Raw genomic sequence first — 18,206 nt, forward strand, 5'->3', positions numbered from 1 at the left:
AGCATCCCTTGGGAACGGGGAGATGGAAACACTTATATGGATGGAAACAACACGGGAAAAGCCAGGGGTGGGTTTTTTCCCTGTCCATTCTCCTTCCCCTGCCAGGAAATGGGGCTGCTGGGTGATCCAGCTGATCCCACACTGCTTCCAGAGGGATTTCAGGGCTGAGCTTGTGGAAACCTTTCTGGGATTTCTCCGGGTGTTCCCAGTCTGGAGTGAAGAGAGCTTAGAGATTTCAGCCGGATGGGGACTGCAGAGGGAATATCTGCAGTGGGGGTGGGGTGTGTGCTGGATTTATCCCAAATTCTTCCCTCCAGTTGCTCACCCTTTCCAACTCAGCACTTCCGAGCTCATTCCCACAGGATGCTGGGAGTGCCAACGCTCTGAATAATCCCCCCAAACCGTCAGAGGAGAGCAGGGACAGCAGCTCCTTCAAGGGCTGTTAAACACAGGGCTGTGCATCCAACCTCCAGCTCGGGGAGCTCCTGGATCATGGGATGCTGGAAGCTGCCAGGGAATCCTGAAGGCACCAGAACTCCGGGCTTGCCCTTGGAATGCTTTTGATCCCAAGCATCTGCCACTGGCCACCATCAAAACCCATCACTCATCCCCCAAAAGTGCAGTAAAACGAGGAGGGGTTTTATAAAGTGGAATTTAAGGAGCAGTGCTGGGCCAGGACTGGTTGAACCTCATTAGCTGATGTGTTAATTACCTGTGGACGTCTAGGCCGGCCTGGACTTTGAGCTGCACTTGGAGAAGCGTTACGAGTGGACCTCCAGCAGCTTGGAGGAGAGGAAAGCCTTCCTCAGGTGCTTGTGGAAGCTGAACCGGCGCTGTCCCCTTTGTGAACGTCCCCTCGGGTGCAGTGGAAGGTAATTAATGAATTAATTAATTAATAGCCTCCTCACACTCAGAGGGCTCTGGGCTTTTGGCAGCGTCCCCATCAGTGAAAGGTGAATAAATTCAGGCAGTGGATGTGGGTGATGAGACAGGGTGAGGTGGTGCCAGGGAGAGAGGGGCAGCAGGAGCTGGGTTTGGGGGTCTGGAGGCACAGCCATTGCTTTACCCACTGCCCATGGATACACGGAGCCAGGCTGGGAGTATGAACACAGTTTGTCTCATTTCCAGGAATCTCTGGATGTGGTGTGGGGAGGTGAGCAAAGTGTTGGTAACACCAGGGCAGGGGCCTGGTGACACACCCTCATCAAGAAATGAAGAGATTTGTGGATAGAAACTGTATTATATATAGATATTATTTATATGTGTATTTAACTCTCCAACATGCGACTTCCAGTCCATTTCACAGAAACACGAGGGTTTGGGTTGGGAGGGACTGTAAGGACCATGGGCAGGGACACCTTCCACCGTCCCAGGTTGCTCCAAGCCCCAGTGTCCAGCCTGGCCTGGGATACTGCCAGGGATCCAGGGGCAGCCCCAGCTTCCCTGGGCACCCTGTGCCAGGGCCTGCCCATCCGCATTGTCAAAACCTTCCTCGTGTCCAATTTAACTTAGAGGAGTTTCTAATTTGAATCGAGGAGTTTCTTCACCTCTGGAATTTGTCCCAGCTTTGTGTGACACATCAGGGTGTCCCAGCACACGATCCTGGAGAGGTGAGCGAGGAAAATCCCAACCCAAGCCAAGCCCAATATCCATCTTGTCCCTCTTACGAAGCTCACCCTTCATCCCACATCCAACTTCCTTTGCCCCACTCTGTGATCTTATTCCGACTCTTGGACTCATCGCTCGGCCTCAGTGGGCCGGAATTTGAGCAGGGCTGCTAAAACGACCTCACCAAAAGGCTCTGGCCGTTCCCACATCTCCCAGGGATGCAGAGGCCCCAGGAGGACGGGAAGGAGGCTGAGCTCCGGGAGGAGCTGGGCGCGTACCAGGAGGTGACTCCGGAGGAAGCTGCGGATGTGCTGGAGCTGATGGAGGAGCACGAGCCCCTGCTGGACAACTCCGTGGCCTTCGCAGAGCAGCTGAGCCGGGAGCTCCAGGGGCTGGAGGAGGTACGGAGCCACGGACGTGCCTGGGATGAGGGATTGAGGCCCTGGGCAGCGGCAGCTCTTCCCTTCGCTCTGGGAGCGTGACCTGGGAGAAATTCCAGGAGCAAATGAAGGGAAGGGCCTGACTGTGGGGTGGGTCTGGGGATGGCTGAGGGAGGGAAAGCAGCAAAAGGGATCCCTAGAGAAGGAAAAGCAGCATCCAGGGAGAAGGAAAAGGGTGGGCAAATGAAACAGAGCTGGAAGGAGATTGAAAAGGAAAATATAAACCAGGAGGAAGGGCCAGTGGAAAAGGCACAGGATGTTTCCAGAATTCCCTGGGAGGGTGGGGAGGCCCTGGCACAGAGAAGCTGTGGCTGCCCCTGGATCCATGGAATTGTCCAAGGGCAGGCTGGACGAGGCTTGGAGCAGCCTGGGGCAGTGGAAGGTGCTGGAACCACATGGTCTCTAAAGTCCCTTCCATCCCAAACCACTCCAGGATTCTGTGCTTTTCCATAGATTTGAAAGGGAAAGGGAGAAAACGACACCAAGGAGCTCAAGGATCACCCGCAAGAGGATCCTTCAGCATCCCTGGCTCCCGTCCCTGAGTGGATGGAACTGGATGGGCTTTTAGGTCCTTTCCAACCCCAACCATTCCATGATTTTTGACTACCGAGCTTTACTGACTCCATGGGAGCTGCTGTGATTTATTGCATTTCTGCAGAGGAAATTTCCCCTTTAAGTGCTGGAACAAAAAACCTGGGAAAGCTGCTGTGAGCATTTATCTGCTGCTGAAATGTCTGGGATTTTATGGTTGGTAACCAAGGAAAAAAGGGGAAAAAAAATAAGCCAAAGGAAATACCCTAAACCATACAAGAAACCACAAACCCTAAATCCAACCTCCTTTGCTGCAGTGTTTGCTGTGTTCCCATATATGACTTATTACACACTCGGAAGTTAATCTGGAAGCCCAAACTCCCGAGGCTTGTTCCTGTCAGCTCCTGGCGAGGAATTCAGGCACTTTGTGACTGTTCCCAGCTATAAAACACCCTGGGAGAGCAACAAATACATCTTTATTAAGTTTTTGGAGATGAAAGGCGCCACTGAATACATTATTTTAATGTCCTCTAATGAATAAATGTGACTTCCCACTAATACAAATTAATTACTGAACATTTCCATTTCCGAGCCCTAATCTCTGACATTAAATGTTATTAATCCCAGCGAGCTGGACCAGCCCATGCATCCATTTAAATGTTTTCCCCACATCCCAGTGGTAACACCTTGGCTTCCTCTCCCCTATTAATCACCCTCCTCCAGCCCAGCTGTTCTGGGAATCACAGAAATCCCTGCACTGGCAGCAAGGAAAAGTTGATTTTTCCAAAGGGAAGGACGGCACGGCCGGGACACCGGGAGGCCAAAGGCTCTGATTTGGACATTGATATTCCTCCAGAATTCCAGGATCCCAACACATGTGGAACTGCAGGCAGCTCGCAGCAGCTCTGTGCTGCCTGCAGCTGGATTCTATTCCTGTTCCCGGAGTTGGAGCCTCTGGAGAGCCCCTTCCAGCAGCGTTGTCCCCTCGGTGTCACCGGGGATGCTCCCCGTGGCCACAGCCTGAAGGGGTGGCGGGGACAGGCTTGGGGGAGGCTTCTGGCTCTAATTAAAGAACAATTAATAAATGGGAAGCTCTGGGCAGAGCTGGTGGGGCGGGATGGAGTCCCTGGGTGTGCTGGGGAAGCAGAATTCTAGGAGCGGGGCCGCGCAGGTTGGGAGCATCACTGGTGCTGTGGGAGATGAGTGCCCATGGTCAGAGGGGCTGGGAGAGCTGGGGGTGTCCACCTGGAGAGGGGACCTTAGAGCCCCTGGCAGGGCCTAAAGAGCTCCAGGAGAGCTGCAGAGGGACTGGGGACAAGGCATGGAGGGACAGGACACAGGGAATGGCTTCCCACTGCCAGAGGGCAGGGCTGGATGGGAGATTGGGAAGGAATTGTTCCCTGGGAGGGTGGGCAGGCCCTGGCACAGGGTGCCCAGAGCAGCTGGGGCTGCCCCTGGATCCCTGGCAGTGCCCAAGGCCAGGCTGGACATTGGGGCTTGGAGCAGCCTGGGACAGTGGGAGGTGTCCCTGCCCATGGCAGGATGATCTTGAGACCCCTCCCAACCCAAACCAGTCTAGGGTTCCATGAAATCTTTGTGGGATGGACACTCAGGTCCTCAGGGGACAGCACCACTTGTGGAGATGAGGGCTGGAGACTCCCTGCAGTGAGACGCTCCCAGTGCACAGAACCAGCAGGGCTTGGTGGCCTCTCCAACGGAGACTTTTCTGCTCACGGCCAGATTTTCCTGGACACTCGGCAGGAATTTGCTTGCTGTGGCAGCTGGAAGTGCTCTGAGGGGACACCTCACCCAGGGGAGGGTTTTGTGTGCCCTGGCCCTGGGGACGTGCGGGTGGCACTTGGCAGAGGTGGGACAGTGGCAATTCCACCAACACCCTGCACGTCACAGCCGTGAGGCCTCTGCCGTGCCTCAGGAGGGTGAAGGACGGGACATTTGACCCGAGGATGGTGACAATCATCCCCAACCAAGCTCTGAATCCCTCTGCTCCTGCATCCCACAGGCCAACCTCGGCGCCCTCATCTCCTCGGAGCAGCAGGTGGCCCAGCTGATGAGCTCCATCGACGAGGCCCTGGCAGAGGTGGCCAGGGTGGAGGAGACCCTGCAGGTCTACGACGAGCTCCTGGGAAGCGTGAAGCAGCAGATGGATCACATCCACCGGGAAAACTCCCTGCTGCACCGCATGGCGTCCAACAGGGCGAGGCTGATGGATGAGATCCTGTTCCTCACGGTGTGTGGGTTTATGAGGACATCGATCTCCAGCTGGAGAATCTGTTGGGAAAAACTTCCAAGGAATTTTAAACACTGCAAGCTCTGATGGTCTGCAAGGGTTATGGAGCTCCTCTGGCTGGGAAATGAGGGGTGCTGTTGATAAGATAAGGATGGACACAGAGCTGGGAGGTGCAGGACCCTCACTGTGGCCCAGAGGGGTCTCTGAAAGTCCTTTCCTAGGGCAGGGTTAGGAATGACGAAGCCAATTAGTAATTTAACAGCCAATAATTATTACCTGGGAATGCACAAGCACAGCAATTAATTAATGAATTCATTAATTAGAAGCAGGCAGAGCTTGCAACACCTGCCTCTGGTCAAATCCTGCTCCCACCAGCACAGCTCCATCACGTGCAGAGGGGACTTTGGATGTCCTGAGGGAAAATAAACATTTACCATGGGGGGACTCCCTGCTGCCTTGGAGGGGCTGCTTGTCCAGCGCCCCTATTTCTCCTCTTCCCACTGATGGGAATTTCCCCATTTTTTTCTCTCCTTTTCTCTGTTTTCCCATTTTTCCCCCTCTCCTGAAGGCAATGTAACCATTTCGTGTGGGCTGGGCGCACATCAGGTCCTCCCTGCTCCCCTGCTGGCACAAGGAGCTTTTCCCTGCAGCCACAGCCACGGGACACCAGCACAGGGGACAGCAGAGCGGGGGGAAAGACTCTGGATGAGCCCTTGGAATATGGGAAAGCAAATTATTTCCAATGGAACATAAATGCAAGAACTTATCCCCAGTTCCACGGCTTGTGGCGACCTCTGTGCCAGGGACCTTTCCATTTCTCACCCTTAGCTTTTCCTCTTCTCCTTTGCTGCCTGCAGTGATTCCAGGGGCGCCAGCCCTTTGGAAACTCGTGCTGAGGTTGGCCAGGCCTTCCTTGGCCACCAGCGCAGCTGCTCCTGGGCACAACTCTGGTTTTCATGGGGATTCTCGCGGATTCCCTGAGGGACACAGCAGCCGCTGCTCCCAGCCAGCAGCATTCCCAGTGGGAGCAGAAGGGATGGGGAGGGATGAAGAGCAGGCTGAGTTTGCAGCTGTCCTCTCTGGCCTTGTTGCAGAGCCGGCTGCACCTGAGCAAGGAGCACCGCGACGCCCTGAGCCGGGCGGATCTGTCCAGCCCCGCAGCAGTCGGAGCCTGCACGGCTGCAGCAGAGGCTCTGTCCGCCTGCATGGACATTCCCATCCATCCCAGTGAGTCTGGAGCAGGGATTTATCCCACGGGGTCACACCCAGCACCATCCCGTGCTGCCCAGCCCCGCAGTGTCCCTGAGCCACTGCTGCTGGAGGGGATATTCCCGGGAATTCGGACCTGTGCTGGCTGAGCAGCCCTGCAGGCCGCCTCGGAAAAGCAGGAATACAAGGGTTGGATTTGGGAAGCCAACGAGCAGCAGGGATCTGGGGGGACCTGGCAGGTGCAGAGTTATCAACAATATTCCCCTGGAGCTGCGAACGGGGGAAACAGCCTGGAGGGTTGGCTTTGGTCTGGAGATCTTGGAATCAGGGAATGGTTTGGGTCAGAAGGACCTTAAAGCCCATCCCATTCCACCCCTGCCATGGCAGGGACACCTCCCACTGTCCCAGGCTGCTCCAAGCCCCAATGTCCAGCCTGGCCTTGGGCACTGCCAGGGATCCAGGGGCAGCCCCAGCTGCTCTGGGCACCCTGTGCCAGGGCCTGCCCACCCTCCCAGGGAACAATTCCTGCCCAATCTCCCATCCAGCCCTGCCCTCTGGCAGTGGGAAGCCATTCCCTGTGTCCTGTCCCTCCATGCCTTGTCCCCAGTCCCTCTGCAGCTCTCCTGGAGCCCCTTTAGGCCCTGCCAGGGGCTCTGAGCTCTCCCTGTGTCCTTCCCTTCTCCAGGTGAGCACCCCCAGCTCTCCCAGCCCGGATTGGCTCCATTCCCAGAGAACTCCAATTCATGCTGTCAGTGGCCAGCCTGGAGCATCCAGACTCCAGGGGCAGCTCTGCTGGCAGCTCCCGCTGGATTTAGACACTGGCCAGTCCAGTTCTCATTGGAACTGGGGTCAACCCCTGCCAGCTGTCTCCACAATCCCTCTAAAGCCCTGGGTGTGAGGCCGTGTGTCCTTGGAGCTAGGAAAGGAGCTGAGGAGAGCCGTGGGTGGGAATCGTGCTCCGTGCTGTCTGTGCTCCAGCACGGAAAAACAACAATTCATTGTGGCAGGATGTGGGAGCTCTTGGATCCTGGCAGCGCACAGGGATTGATCCTGGCAGGAAATTCCAAGTTTTCCTTGTGGTGAGACTGGGCGTGTCTCCTTGGCTGAGGTCGGACTCGTGGATTATTTTTGGTTTCTTAAGTTTTATTTTCAACTCTTTGTCTGTATTTCCTTGGCACCACAGGAAAGCTTTTCCCCCTTCGTTGGCTTTTGGGTGGATTTAGCTCAGGAGCTCTGTCTGAGTTCCCAGTTTTCTGAGGGATGTGGGTCTGCAGCGCCGCCCCCCAAATCCCCTCAAATCCCAAAATATCCTTTTTTTCCCCTCGAGGTTACCGGAAGCTGCAGGCGGTGGCTGAGCAGCTGATCCTGTTTGAAACCCTCAAGCAGAACTTTGAGAGCTCCTTCATCAACCACATCACCAGCATCTTCGAGCTGCAGGTGGGCTCCACTCTCCATGGCAGCTCCAAATCCTGGGACATTGGGATATTCTGGGAAAGCCGGGCCAGTCGTGCAGGGGATGCTGCCGGGACAGGATTTTCCCAAAGTGTCTCTCCAAAGAGATCTTCCCCCACGCCTTCCCCTGGTCACCGTCCCCCAGCCCTCAGGTTAATTTTCCAGGCACGTAGGAGAAATCCACACTCCCCAAATCCCTCTGGTCAAAGGCCTCAAGTCCTCAGGCCTGCAGATTTTTCCTTCAGGTTTTCTTATTTTGTTTTGGGGGTTGTTGATCTGTTTGTAACCTAAAATCCCAGGATAAATGCCAATCCTGTGATCCTTTGATTTACACCTTCAAGTGCTGATTTGGCAGTTTAAAAGATTCGGTGGAAAAGATCCCTGTGGGCAGAAATCCCACAGATTTCCTTCCCAAATCCTTACTTCCTTAGGTCTTTGGCGTTTGGTTTCAAGCAGTGGCTCTGGGAAGGGAACTGGGAGGGAGCTGCGGGATTTCCGTCCTCGGAGATTCACAGACCTTGACTGGACACATTCCTGAGGGAACTCTTCCACCTGGATCTGCTCTGAACCTGCCCCAATCCCATCCCACCTGCACAGCTCTGTGTCCCAGCACCACCAGACCCTGGAAAATCCTACTTTTCTGTTGCATCCCACCCCCTGAGGCAGATCCACTTGCCAGGGCTCAGCGGGACAATGTTCCTCCACAAGGAGCTTTTCTCCCGTGTTCTCTCCTGATCTCCAGTGTTTCTCTGGAGTGCCCCACGTGTTACTGATGGGCCAGCCATGAATCATTCCAAGACAATGGGATTAAAACTCGAGTTACGAGTGCTGCAGCTTGGGATTTGCTTCTCAGACATGGAACTGGGAATGCCAGAAAAGTGGAATTGTCAGAAATTCGGAAATTTCAGAGCTGGAAATTCAAGGGTGATTATGAAGCTTTTGGAGGTGGTTTTATTTGACTTTTTCTGCCATTTCTGTCCCTTTAGGGTAACTCTCAGGCCCCTGCTCTTGCTCACCCCATTGGCATCGTGGCTGCCCCAAGCCATGGGCCCCACCATGAGGAGCTGCTGCCCTACACACCCCTCATGGCCTGGCTAAGGAACATCAACCCTGTTCTGTTCTGGGACCTCGCCAAGGTATGGCTGAAATCCTCAACAAACGCTGCAAACCATTCCCTGGGAACAGACTGGTCCAGCTGGGGAATTCCTGACGGGAGCTGGGTCTCACCAGAGCCGTGGAACCCAGGAGCTTCTGGAGTTTGGTCCTTCTGGGAATGTCCGGCCAACCTGGAGCCCAACAGAAGGCTGGGAGGTGGCAGAGTTGTGTTGGAGGAGAAGGTCTGAAGTGCCCAAATTTGGTCTTTTCTGCTCTCAGCTGGGCATTTCTCCCCATTTCAGGTCTACTCCCAGAACCTCGGCAGGCTCTACGAGCGGGAAATCAAAGCCCTTTTTGAACAGGCCAAGATGTCCCTGTTGGGAAGAAGAAAAGGAAGTGAGTGACTAAAATCTGATTAAAATCCAGCCTTCGTGCTGCTGGGCAGGGTTTGTTTGCACCAGGGAAGCTGACAGTCACCTCCAGCACAGGTGGCTTCCCCAGGTTTGAGCCAGGACTCTGTTCCCTGGCTCTGCGGCTGGCAGGATGGGAAAAGCCGACTCTGCTCCACACCAGGCGGTGTTTGTGGGAGCCTCGGCTCCATGAACTCCCCAGTTTTGTTCAGCTGCTCCTCAGAGCCAGAGCTTTTGTTCCCTTCCCTGTGCAGGGCTCAGGAATGACACAGGGGTGGCTGGGATGGCGTCCTGAGGAGCCGTAGGAGAGAGAGGGGGATGTGGAAAAGCCTGGAAAACAAAACCCATTGTCAGGTCCCTTCTCCCCAGCTCTCAAAGATTCCCAGAGTTCCCACTCCACCATTATCTCCTGAAAAATCCCCACCAAGTTTCCTCTTTCCTTGCCTTCACCTACTCCAAGGGCTGGAGCTCCTCTCCTGTGGGTATGGGCTGAGGGATCTGGGGTTGTTCAGCCTGGAGAAGACTCCAGGAAGACCCTGTAATTCCCCCATCCCTGAAAGTGTTCCAGACTGTGTTGGACAGGGCTTGGAGCAACCTGGGATAGTGCAAGGTGTCCCTGCCCACGGCAGGGGTGGAAGGAGGCGATTCTTTGGTCACTCCCAACCCAAAGCATTCCGTGATTTTATGATTTCATACAGCCTGGTCCGTATTTCACACAGGATTCCTCAGACACTTTTCCCTGCAGGGGGAAGCCTGTCCCGGAAGACAGAGGGAATTCACAGCAATATTTATGGAACGATTTCACAGCGAGCTGACTGTGGGGCTGTGTTGTCCCAAGGTGCCCATTTCCACCAAAATCGCTGGATCTGACTCAAAATATTCCAGTCAGGTGTTTCTGAAGATAAAAAGAGAAACTGATCTCTCCTCTGGAAATTTTTTATGGCCCACAAGTCACATTTTCCCTCAGCAAAACAAAGGGCTGTAATGGAAATTTCCAGGCCAGTCTGGCCCAGTTTGAAGGTCAGACTGGTGTGTTTTGTCCATCAGAGTCAGCACTTCCAGCTCTGCACCTCCTTCATCACCGGTGTCAAGATCCCGAGCCAGGGGATGGAGCCGAGGGAAGGGATTGGGGTTGGTGCCTCCCATTTCTGGGGTTCCTCACACCCAAAGCATCCCCACCCCCCCCTCCAGCTCCTCCTGCCCAGCACCACTTCCCCTGGGAAAGACCCTCAGCCACTGGGAGAACAGGAGACCTCCAAGCCCTGGGATCAAAGCAGGGTGGAGAGTGCTGCCACAAACACCTGGAAAAAGGAGGAAAATTTCACCTCAATAGTCCTAAGGGCACCACAATGGCCACCACCAGACCCTGCACGAAAATAACATCGTTGAATTAGACAAAAGGTGGTGTGGGGCACGTGTGGCAGCCAGCCTGCCCCATCCCCTGCCATCAGGGTCAAACCTGGGATTTCCTGCCAGTGTTTTATCCATCTTTAATTCCTACACGAGTCCATAAACCAGGAGTGCTGAAAGCCCAGGAGGAAACCCTTGGGAGGACACCTTGATGGCTACAAGGTGTTCCTGCTCTGGTAGAAATCATCCCAAAGTGTCTGCCCTGTGCTGGGGTTGCTCCACGGGCAGGACAAGCTGAGTTTTGCTGTCCTGGGATGTCCCTTCTCTGCTCCGGAGGGTGAGGACAGGTCTGGGACAGGCAGGAAGCCCCGGGCCGGGCTGGGCTTGTTCAGCCCGTCCTTGATGTGAGCAGAACGTTGGAACAACATCACCGAGGGAGGTTCGTGAGAAGAGAGGGAATTTTTAGCAAGTTGTCCCCACAGAGGTTGTGGCACCTTCCCCGGGGCTGGCAGTGTCACGGCTGAGCTTTCTGTGCCACCTCTGCAGTCCTGGGGCAAAGCAGGGGAAGGTGACCCCTTCCCAGCTCCAGGACACAGCCAAAATTCCTGGTCTGGCTCTCCATGTGTCCTTCTGCAGGAGGCCAGCACCCGAGGGCTCTCCCAGCTCCCCGAGCCTCCTGCTGGAATATTCCCGCAGAACCGGCTGGCCCCGGGCTGGTTTTTGTTTGGCTTTGGTGAAGTTCTGCAGGAAGCTCATCCAAGGTCTCTCCTGCTGTTGGCTCTGCTCGTGGGTGGAGCCCGGGCTGTGAGGAAACCGGCCGGAAAACATCCCTGATCTCGCTGTCACATATCCCTGATCCCGCTGTCACATATCCCTCATCCCGCTGTCCCATATCCCTCATCCCGGCCGGAAAACATCCCTGATCCCACTGTCACATATCCCTGATCTCGCTGTCACATATCCCTCATCCCGGCTGGAAAACATCCCTGATCCCGCTGTCACATATCCCTCATCCCGCTGTCCCATATCCCTCATCCTTGCTGGAAAATATCCCAATCCAGGTCTCCAGGCCGCTTCCTTGCTCCCGATTACCCCAGTGAATTGTTTGGGTTGATTCCCCGCCCTCACAGAGGATTTTATTCATGGCACCGCCTGCTGATTCCTCGCCTTGCGCGATGGGAGAGTTTAAAAGGCAACCTCGAGCTGTTTATAATTAATTGGGAGCCACTAATTAAGTCCTTTCTCATTTTCCCATCCCCTCTTCCATAGGCTTGTGAAATTCTTTCCCATTTGCTGTTGGAAGATTTATTTTTTCCTGGTTTTGCTGTTTTCCAGCTGGTGAAATTATATTGTAGTGAGAAAAAGATTAGGAAGCAGCTCATTAATTTAGTCCTGGTTTTAGCAAGGCTGAGGTCGGGAGCAGGGCTGGCTCATCCCTCATCCCTGCTCAGCGTGGAGCTCACAAATCCTTCCCAAGGGAAAGCCCTGCAGGGAGTGGCTCAGATAAAGATATTTGGGATGTTATGAGAGAAGGAGAGGTGACCTGACTCCACAGGGACCTCTGGGAATGGGGAATGAGTCCCATTTTTAGAATTAATTAGGAAATAATCCGGATGTTTCCCCACTGATTCCTTTCAGGGAGTAGAAAAGGATTTTTTAAAGGCATCTTTCAAAGGATTTTTTCAACTTTTCCACTCAACCCAAGCCCCCGGTGGTAAAACTGCCAATGCTGGAGAAATATATTTATTTCCAGGTGAAAGATTTTAATTTTAAAAGGGCATTTTTCAAGAAAAAGCCACTCCCACCTCCCCTGGATATTTTTTATGGCAAGTTACCATCAAAACGAAGCTGCAAACAATTTTCCTGAGGCTTCTGCAGGTTTTTGTGCTGATTTATTCTCTTATTCCCCGGGATTTTCCACACTCCAGCTCTCAGGAGTAAGCACGAGGCAGCAAAGGGATAAACGCCACAATCAATGAAATAAAAAGGCAGTTTAACGAAATAAAAATAATGAAAAAGAGGGAGAATCAGGTGAGAAGGCAGAGAACAAAAGGGAATTTCATCTGAATTCCCCATTTATCCAAATGCACCAGGAAAAGGTCAATTAATGCATAAGGGCAGACATAAAAGGAGACATTTAAGAATTTAAATATCCAGGACTCCAGGAGCTGGCGAATCCAAGAGGGATGGGATTTCTGACATCCCACACCCCGTGCAGGTCTGCAGGAAACGTGGGAGAAGCCGATGGGGAACAGGCAGCAGCCCTGGTGGAGCCTCCCCGGGAGCAGGGAGAGCCAGGAGGACGCCCCAGACAGGGGGAACATCAGCAAGGTACGGAGCTGGGGGTGCCTGAGGTGCTCCATGTCCCACCCCGCCCCGGGGTCCCTCCCTGGAGCAGGGGCAGAGGAGCTCCGTGTGCTGCCCGAGGTCCCCTCAGGTGGACACGGCCCTGCTCCAGTGTCCCCAGTGAATTCCAGAGGCTTTCCTGACCAGAGGTGGTTTTTAAGCAGGTGTTGGAGCAGGTGCTGAGAGAGCTGCAGCCCCTTTGCACCTCGGAGCAGCAATTCCTGCAGGAATTCTTCTTCCGACTGGGCCACGACTCCGTGGAGCTGCAGGCGCTGGAGGTGAAGGTGAGCACCGTGTCCTCTCCGGGCCCATTATCCAGCCTGGCACATCCATGGGGTACCACCTGAGCTCTCCTGGGCTCTCATCCTCCAGGAACCAGCAGTGGGGAAGCTCAGGAGGAGAATGAAATGGAATTTCATTCAGAGCTCCAGGAAAATCAGGGGTCTCCAAGCATTAAACAGGACTCCAACAGGAGGCAGCAGAAATAAATCCAGAGCTCGTGTTCCTGGCTGAGGGAGAGCAGAGAAATCATCATTTGGCAGGTTTAGATGGGATATTGGGAAGGAATTCCTCCCTGAGAGGGTGGGGAGGTGCTGGGATAGAATTCCCAGAGCAGCTGGGGCTGCCCCTGGGTCCCTGGCAGTGCCCAAGGCCAGGCTGGACATTGGGGCTGGGAGCAGCCTGGGACAGTGGGAGGTGTCCCTGCCCATGGCAGGGGGTTTGGGTTCCATCCCAAACCATTCTGGGATCCTTTGATAATTTCCACTCCAATCTTTTTTCAGGCATCTGCCACTAAGGGAGGAGAGCCCACGGCACCTCCAGAGGATCCTCCTCGTACCAAGGGCCAGAGCCAGTACGTGGGTGATGGGAGACACTGGGTGCTCTGACAGGACACGGGCTGGAGTGTCCCTTCCCAGTTAATTCCTGACCTTTGCCATGGTTTGGTTTGGTTTTTAAGGCCAGAAGAAGCCACAGCCCAACTGCTGAGTGAGATCTTCAGCTGCCTGGAGCCGGAGCTGAGGGCGTTTCTGGGTATCTGCAGCAAGGTCCACCCACTGGGCTGCCTGCAGGTCCTGGTGACCTTGAGTGACTCCGTGTTTGGGACCTGGGGCTCCCCCTCAGCTGCCCCCTCGTCCTTCCTCCGCACCCTCCTGGGGAATGTGTTGCTCCTGGCCAAGAGCAACTTCAACAAATGCATCGTGAGTGTCAGTACTGATGCCTTTTCCTGGTCTTAAAATCAAGAGTCAAACATGGTTAGAAGGGGAAAAGGGATTTTACCTTGGGATTTATTTTAAGGATCCTTAGGTGCACACGTCCAGGTCATATGCATCGAGATGCACCCCACCGAGTATGAGTGTGTCCCCCCAACGTCGGGTATAACATTATAGGTGTTACTAATTAGCAGATCTATCAAAGATTCCCCAATGAGAGGCTCAAGTGAGCCTCCCTCCCCAAGGAACCTTCCCCTGGATGGTTCTATCTTGGTTTACAGAATGTGTTCTGGAGAGGACCTTGGGCTCTGGGCCACACTGATCCCCGGCTATGAAGCTTCTGAAATGTTGAGTCTCTCAGCTTGACAAACAAGTGCAAGAATGCAGGCAAAAAGCACTGAGAATACAGAAGTTGTAAAAAGGTATAACAGGGGTATAAAAGAAAAGGCAAAAAATCTTCTTGGCATCAGTAGGAGGGGGCCAAATAGACCTGAGTGATGTTTGGCCTCTTCCAGAACCTTCTAAACAGAATCCCAGAATCATGGAGGTTGGAAAAGCCTTCCGGGATCATCAAATCCAACCTGTGCCCGATCCCTACCTTGTCACCAGCCCAGAGCTCCGAGTGCCACGCCCAGGTGTTCCTTGGACACCTCCAGGAATGGGGAAACCCAAACCTCCCTGGCAGCCCCTGCCAAAGGCACAGCTCCATGCCAGCCTCAAACAAGGAATGTCACATTCCTTGGAACTGTGGAAGGCACTGTAAACGGAAGCAGTGCTCCCAAACCCAGCTCCTGGCCCTGTTTCCTGGCCTGTTCTCCACCAAGCGAGGTCGGATCTGAGGGTGCCACGTCTTGGTGTCGTTCTCAGGGGACCATGTGCAAGGAGATCGAGGAGGCCAAGGCTCCCAGCAGGATGAGAGGGGGGATCCTGCCCTGCGTCAGCCGCTTCCAGGAGTTCGTGGCCTTCTCCGAGGAGGTGTTCCGGACATCCCGGCGCTGGGGGGAGCTGGACAAGGCCCAGCTTAGGCTGGCCAGCAGCGTCTTCAGCAGCAGTGAGTGCCAAGGCTGGGTGTTCCGGCCAGGAAATGTCCACCTGCAGCTGCAGGAGTGACCCGCTGGGCCACCAGGGCCGGGTGGGAGCCGCTTGTCCCTTAGGCACTGAAATGTGGCTCCCTGAGCAGGATCCTGTTAGCACCAGGCACATTCCATGTGCGCAGTGGCTGTCACAGCGGGATGGGCCCAGGGGTGACAGGGGTGAGACACACGGGCTCAGCTCTGGATCCAATTCCAGCATCTCCTGCCCCACTACGGAGGGAGAGCTCCTCAGGGATCAGACTCCTCTTACAAGATCTTGGGAGCCAGGAAAAGCTTCCCCTGAAACACCAAGGGGTGTTGATAGGGAGAGAAGGGTTGGGAGAGCAGGGTGGGGAGCTTCCAGTAGATCCCTGTGTTGTCTCAGCTGGATGCCTCAGCTTCCTGTCAGTGGAAGTATCCTGCTTTCCTGCCTGGAGAGGACCTGAGGGGCTGCAGAAGCCACAGCTCGGAGCACAGATCACGAGGTGGTGCAGAGGGGCAGCTGCCACCTGTGGGTGAGCCTGGGGTGACCCACTGATAAATCCATGGACACGGCCCTGCCAGGCCCCAGGAATGTTTGCAGGGAAGCAGGTGGGGTGGGGAATCATGGACAGGGCTCAGGATGTGTGTGGTAACTGCTCTCAAATGAGCCATCCCAGAGGCACGGGGCTTCTCTCCACACCCTATTGCCTCCTTCCTTTCCAGTCAAGGGCCTGTCCTCAGCAAACCTGAGGGTGAACACGGATATGGTGATGATGGAAAATTTCCACCACATCCACAACTTCCTGTGCCAAAAGAACATCCTCTGCCTGGAGGGCAAGAAGAGAGAAGCCAAGCAAAGGTCCAGGGAGCACATGGAGAAATTCGTCACCACATACCTGGGCCAGCCCCTGGAGGGGCTCAATGTGAGTGCCGGACCTTGGCCTGCACCTCCAAGGGCAAGGGCTCTTCCCAAAACTCTGGATTAACTGGTGTTCCCATCTCCCTGCCCTCAATCCAGTCCGGGGTTACGTTACTTTGTTGTCACAGGATGTGAGAACACCTGGATTTCATTCTGCTCAGGGATTCCCAAAATCCTAGCACAGCCTTCTCCAGCTCTCCCAGTCTGAGCACAGACACCAAGGGAAGGTGCAAAGGGGTGTAAATAGAGCAGGAGCCCACTCCTGTTTCTTGGAAACAGTCCATACCTTTAGGAACTCTAAATCCTTAGGATTTAGGGTATTTCTCCCCAGCCAGGTTGCAGCAGGAATACTCGAACAGATCCCTGGGCTGTATGAACAGACAGGAGGATGAAGGAAGGGATTCTTCCCTTGTTTTGCAGCAGATGTGGGATGTCCTGTCCAGGGCTCCCTTCCCTGACCACTGCTGGGTTTGGCTGGGCACTCCCACCTCGGCAGCATCCCAGGATCCCAGGCTAGAAGGGATCCCAAAGGATCATCCAGTCCAAACTTCCCTGGGGAGGTTGCCTGGATGAGATGCTGTAGCTCCCTGTCCAGTCCCATCCCACAAGCTCCGGTGGTGGGACTCTATCACATCCCTGGGCAGGTTTGATTGATTATCCCAGCTTGTTCTCACTGGAAAAAATTTCTTCTATCCAGACGATGTGACCACCCGGCCAAGAAGGAAGCCTCTCCCACTCCTCACTGACAATCCCAACAATGTGAAGGATCTTCTCATTTTCCTGCTGCTTTATCCTTGTGCCCATTTCAGGCACATCGGGGGCAGAATTCCAAAGCACTGGTGGGAAGTTCATTCCCAGTTCGTTCCCAGTTCGTTCCCAGTTCGTTCCCATTCCCACTCCGGTTGCGTGCCAGCGTCTGGCAGATCCTGGCTCTTTTTTCACGGCTGCCTGGGCTGATCCATCCAACACTTCCCAAGCGGCTGTTTTGTTAACTGAGCTAAGAGCATCTGGCTCTGCTAGCTCCAACAGACATTCCCTCCTTCCCGAGACCGTGCCTCTTCCGCTCCTTCCCTCTTCCCAAAATGTCTCACAGACAGAGCTCAGCTGGAATTATCTATGGGACCTGTAACTTCCAATTTGTTTCCAGTCGTTGCTGTCAAACATTTGTTGGCTTGGCTGGAGAATCAGCTCCGTGTCTCGTGCTACCCGAGCTCTGCCATGGCTTCACATCCTCCCTTTTCCAAGGGCAAGGATCATTTTATTGCTCACAACAAAGTGAGTGGGATATGAGGGCACCTGGATGTCCCCAGGTCCTGGCACGGCCTTCTCCATCTCGCCCAGTTTCCCTTCAACAAGAGAAGGTGCAAAGAGGTGTAAGTAATGCAGGAGCCCACTCCTGGCTCTTGGAAACAGCCCATAGGTTTAGGAGCTCTACATCCTTGGGATTTAGGGTATTTCTCCCCAGCCAAGTTGCAGCAGGAATACTGAAATGGATTCCTGGGCTGTATGAACAGACAGGAGGAGGAAGGAAGGGATTCTTCCCTTGTCTTGCAGCAGATGTGGAATGTCCTGTCCAGCTGTGGCAGAGATGTCACGAGAACTGAGAAAATCCAGGTTTTGCTTTCCACCTCTCCAGGTTCTGGGATCCCCCATCCCCACCTCTGGCTCCAAACCATCGGTGGGGAGAAAACTGGGAGGAGCACCAAGGAACAAGAGGGATTTTTCCAGCAGTCCCATTGCTCCATTGGTCTGGAACCCTTAGAGATGCTGCTGGTTGAGCAGGGAGGGGACAGAACCGTGAAATTCCCTAAACGCTGCTTTCCTGGGGGATAAAAATCTCCAATACTTCATTAAACATTTCCCAATTCTCCATTTCAGCTGAGTTAGACATGGGAAGGGAGCTGAGGGCAGCCATCGGGTGTCAGCCCTGACGCAGGAATCCACCTTAGGGCGGCTCACCATGGAATGTCTCCTTCCCTTCCCAGCATTTCTTTGAGGGGGTGAAAGCCCGCCTGGCTCAGGGGGTGAAGGAAGAGGAGGTCAGCTTCCAGCTGGCCTACAGCAAGCAGGAACTCCGGAAAGTCATCGAAAAATATCCTGGCAAGGAGGTCAAAAGAGCCCTGGAGACCCTCTACAGGAAAATCCACAAACATCTGTCCCCAGAGGAAAATCTGCTGCCGGTAACTGGAGTGGGATGGGTGTGATGCTGGGATGGTTTGGGATTCAGGACTGCAACGCCTGTGCGGCTGCAGGGGCTGGGGAAGGAGCTGAGGTCTGCTTTTCCAGGTGCTGTGGCAACCCCTGGAGCTGGAATCCTGGTTTTCCAGGTGCT

General features: G+C 54.4%; 1 protein-coding gene across 1 annotated transcript in view; it reads left to right on the forward strand.

Annotated features, from left to right (window-relative positions):
* The window catches only part of LOC125333376 (exocyst complex component 1-like), a 32,577-nt gene that overhangs the window by 13,561 nt on the left and 810 nt on the right, over positions 1 to 18,206 (forward strand). Inside the window, 15 exon segments of the mRNA XM_048319241.1 lie at positions 727 to 833; positions 835 to 872; positions 1,825 to 2,009; positions 4,600 to 4,827; positions 5,922 to 6,054; positions 7,364 to 7,473; positions 8,475 to 8,624; positions 8,886 to 8,979; positions 12,562 to 12,674; positions 12,854 to 12,973; positions 13,472 to 13,542; positions 13,648 to 13,888; positions 14,768 to 14,951; positions 15,679 to 15,878; positions 17,860 to 18,054. Of these exon segments, the coding sequence (XP_048175198.1) occupies positions 727 to 833; positions 835 to 872; positions 1,825 to 2,009; positions 4,600 to 4,827; positions 5,922 to 6,054; positions 7,364 to 7,473; positions 8,475 to 8,624; positions 8,886 to 8,979; positions 12,562 to 12,674; positions 12,854 to 12,973; positions 13,472 to 13,542; positions 13,648 to 13,888; positions 14,768 to 14,951; positions 15,679 to 15,878; positions 17,860 to 18,054 (2,169 nt within the window).

The sequence above is a fragment of the Corvus hawaiiensis genome, chromosome 14 (genome assembly GCF_020740725.1).
Source record: "Corvus hawaiiensis isolate bCorHaw1 chromosome 14, bCorHaw1.pri.cur, whole genome shotgun sequence".
Lineage (NCBI taxonomy): Eukaryota > Metazoa > Chordata > Aves > Passeriformes > Corvidae > Corvus > Corvus hawaiiensis.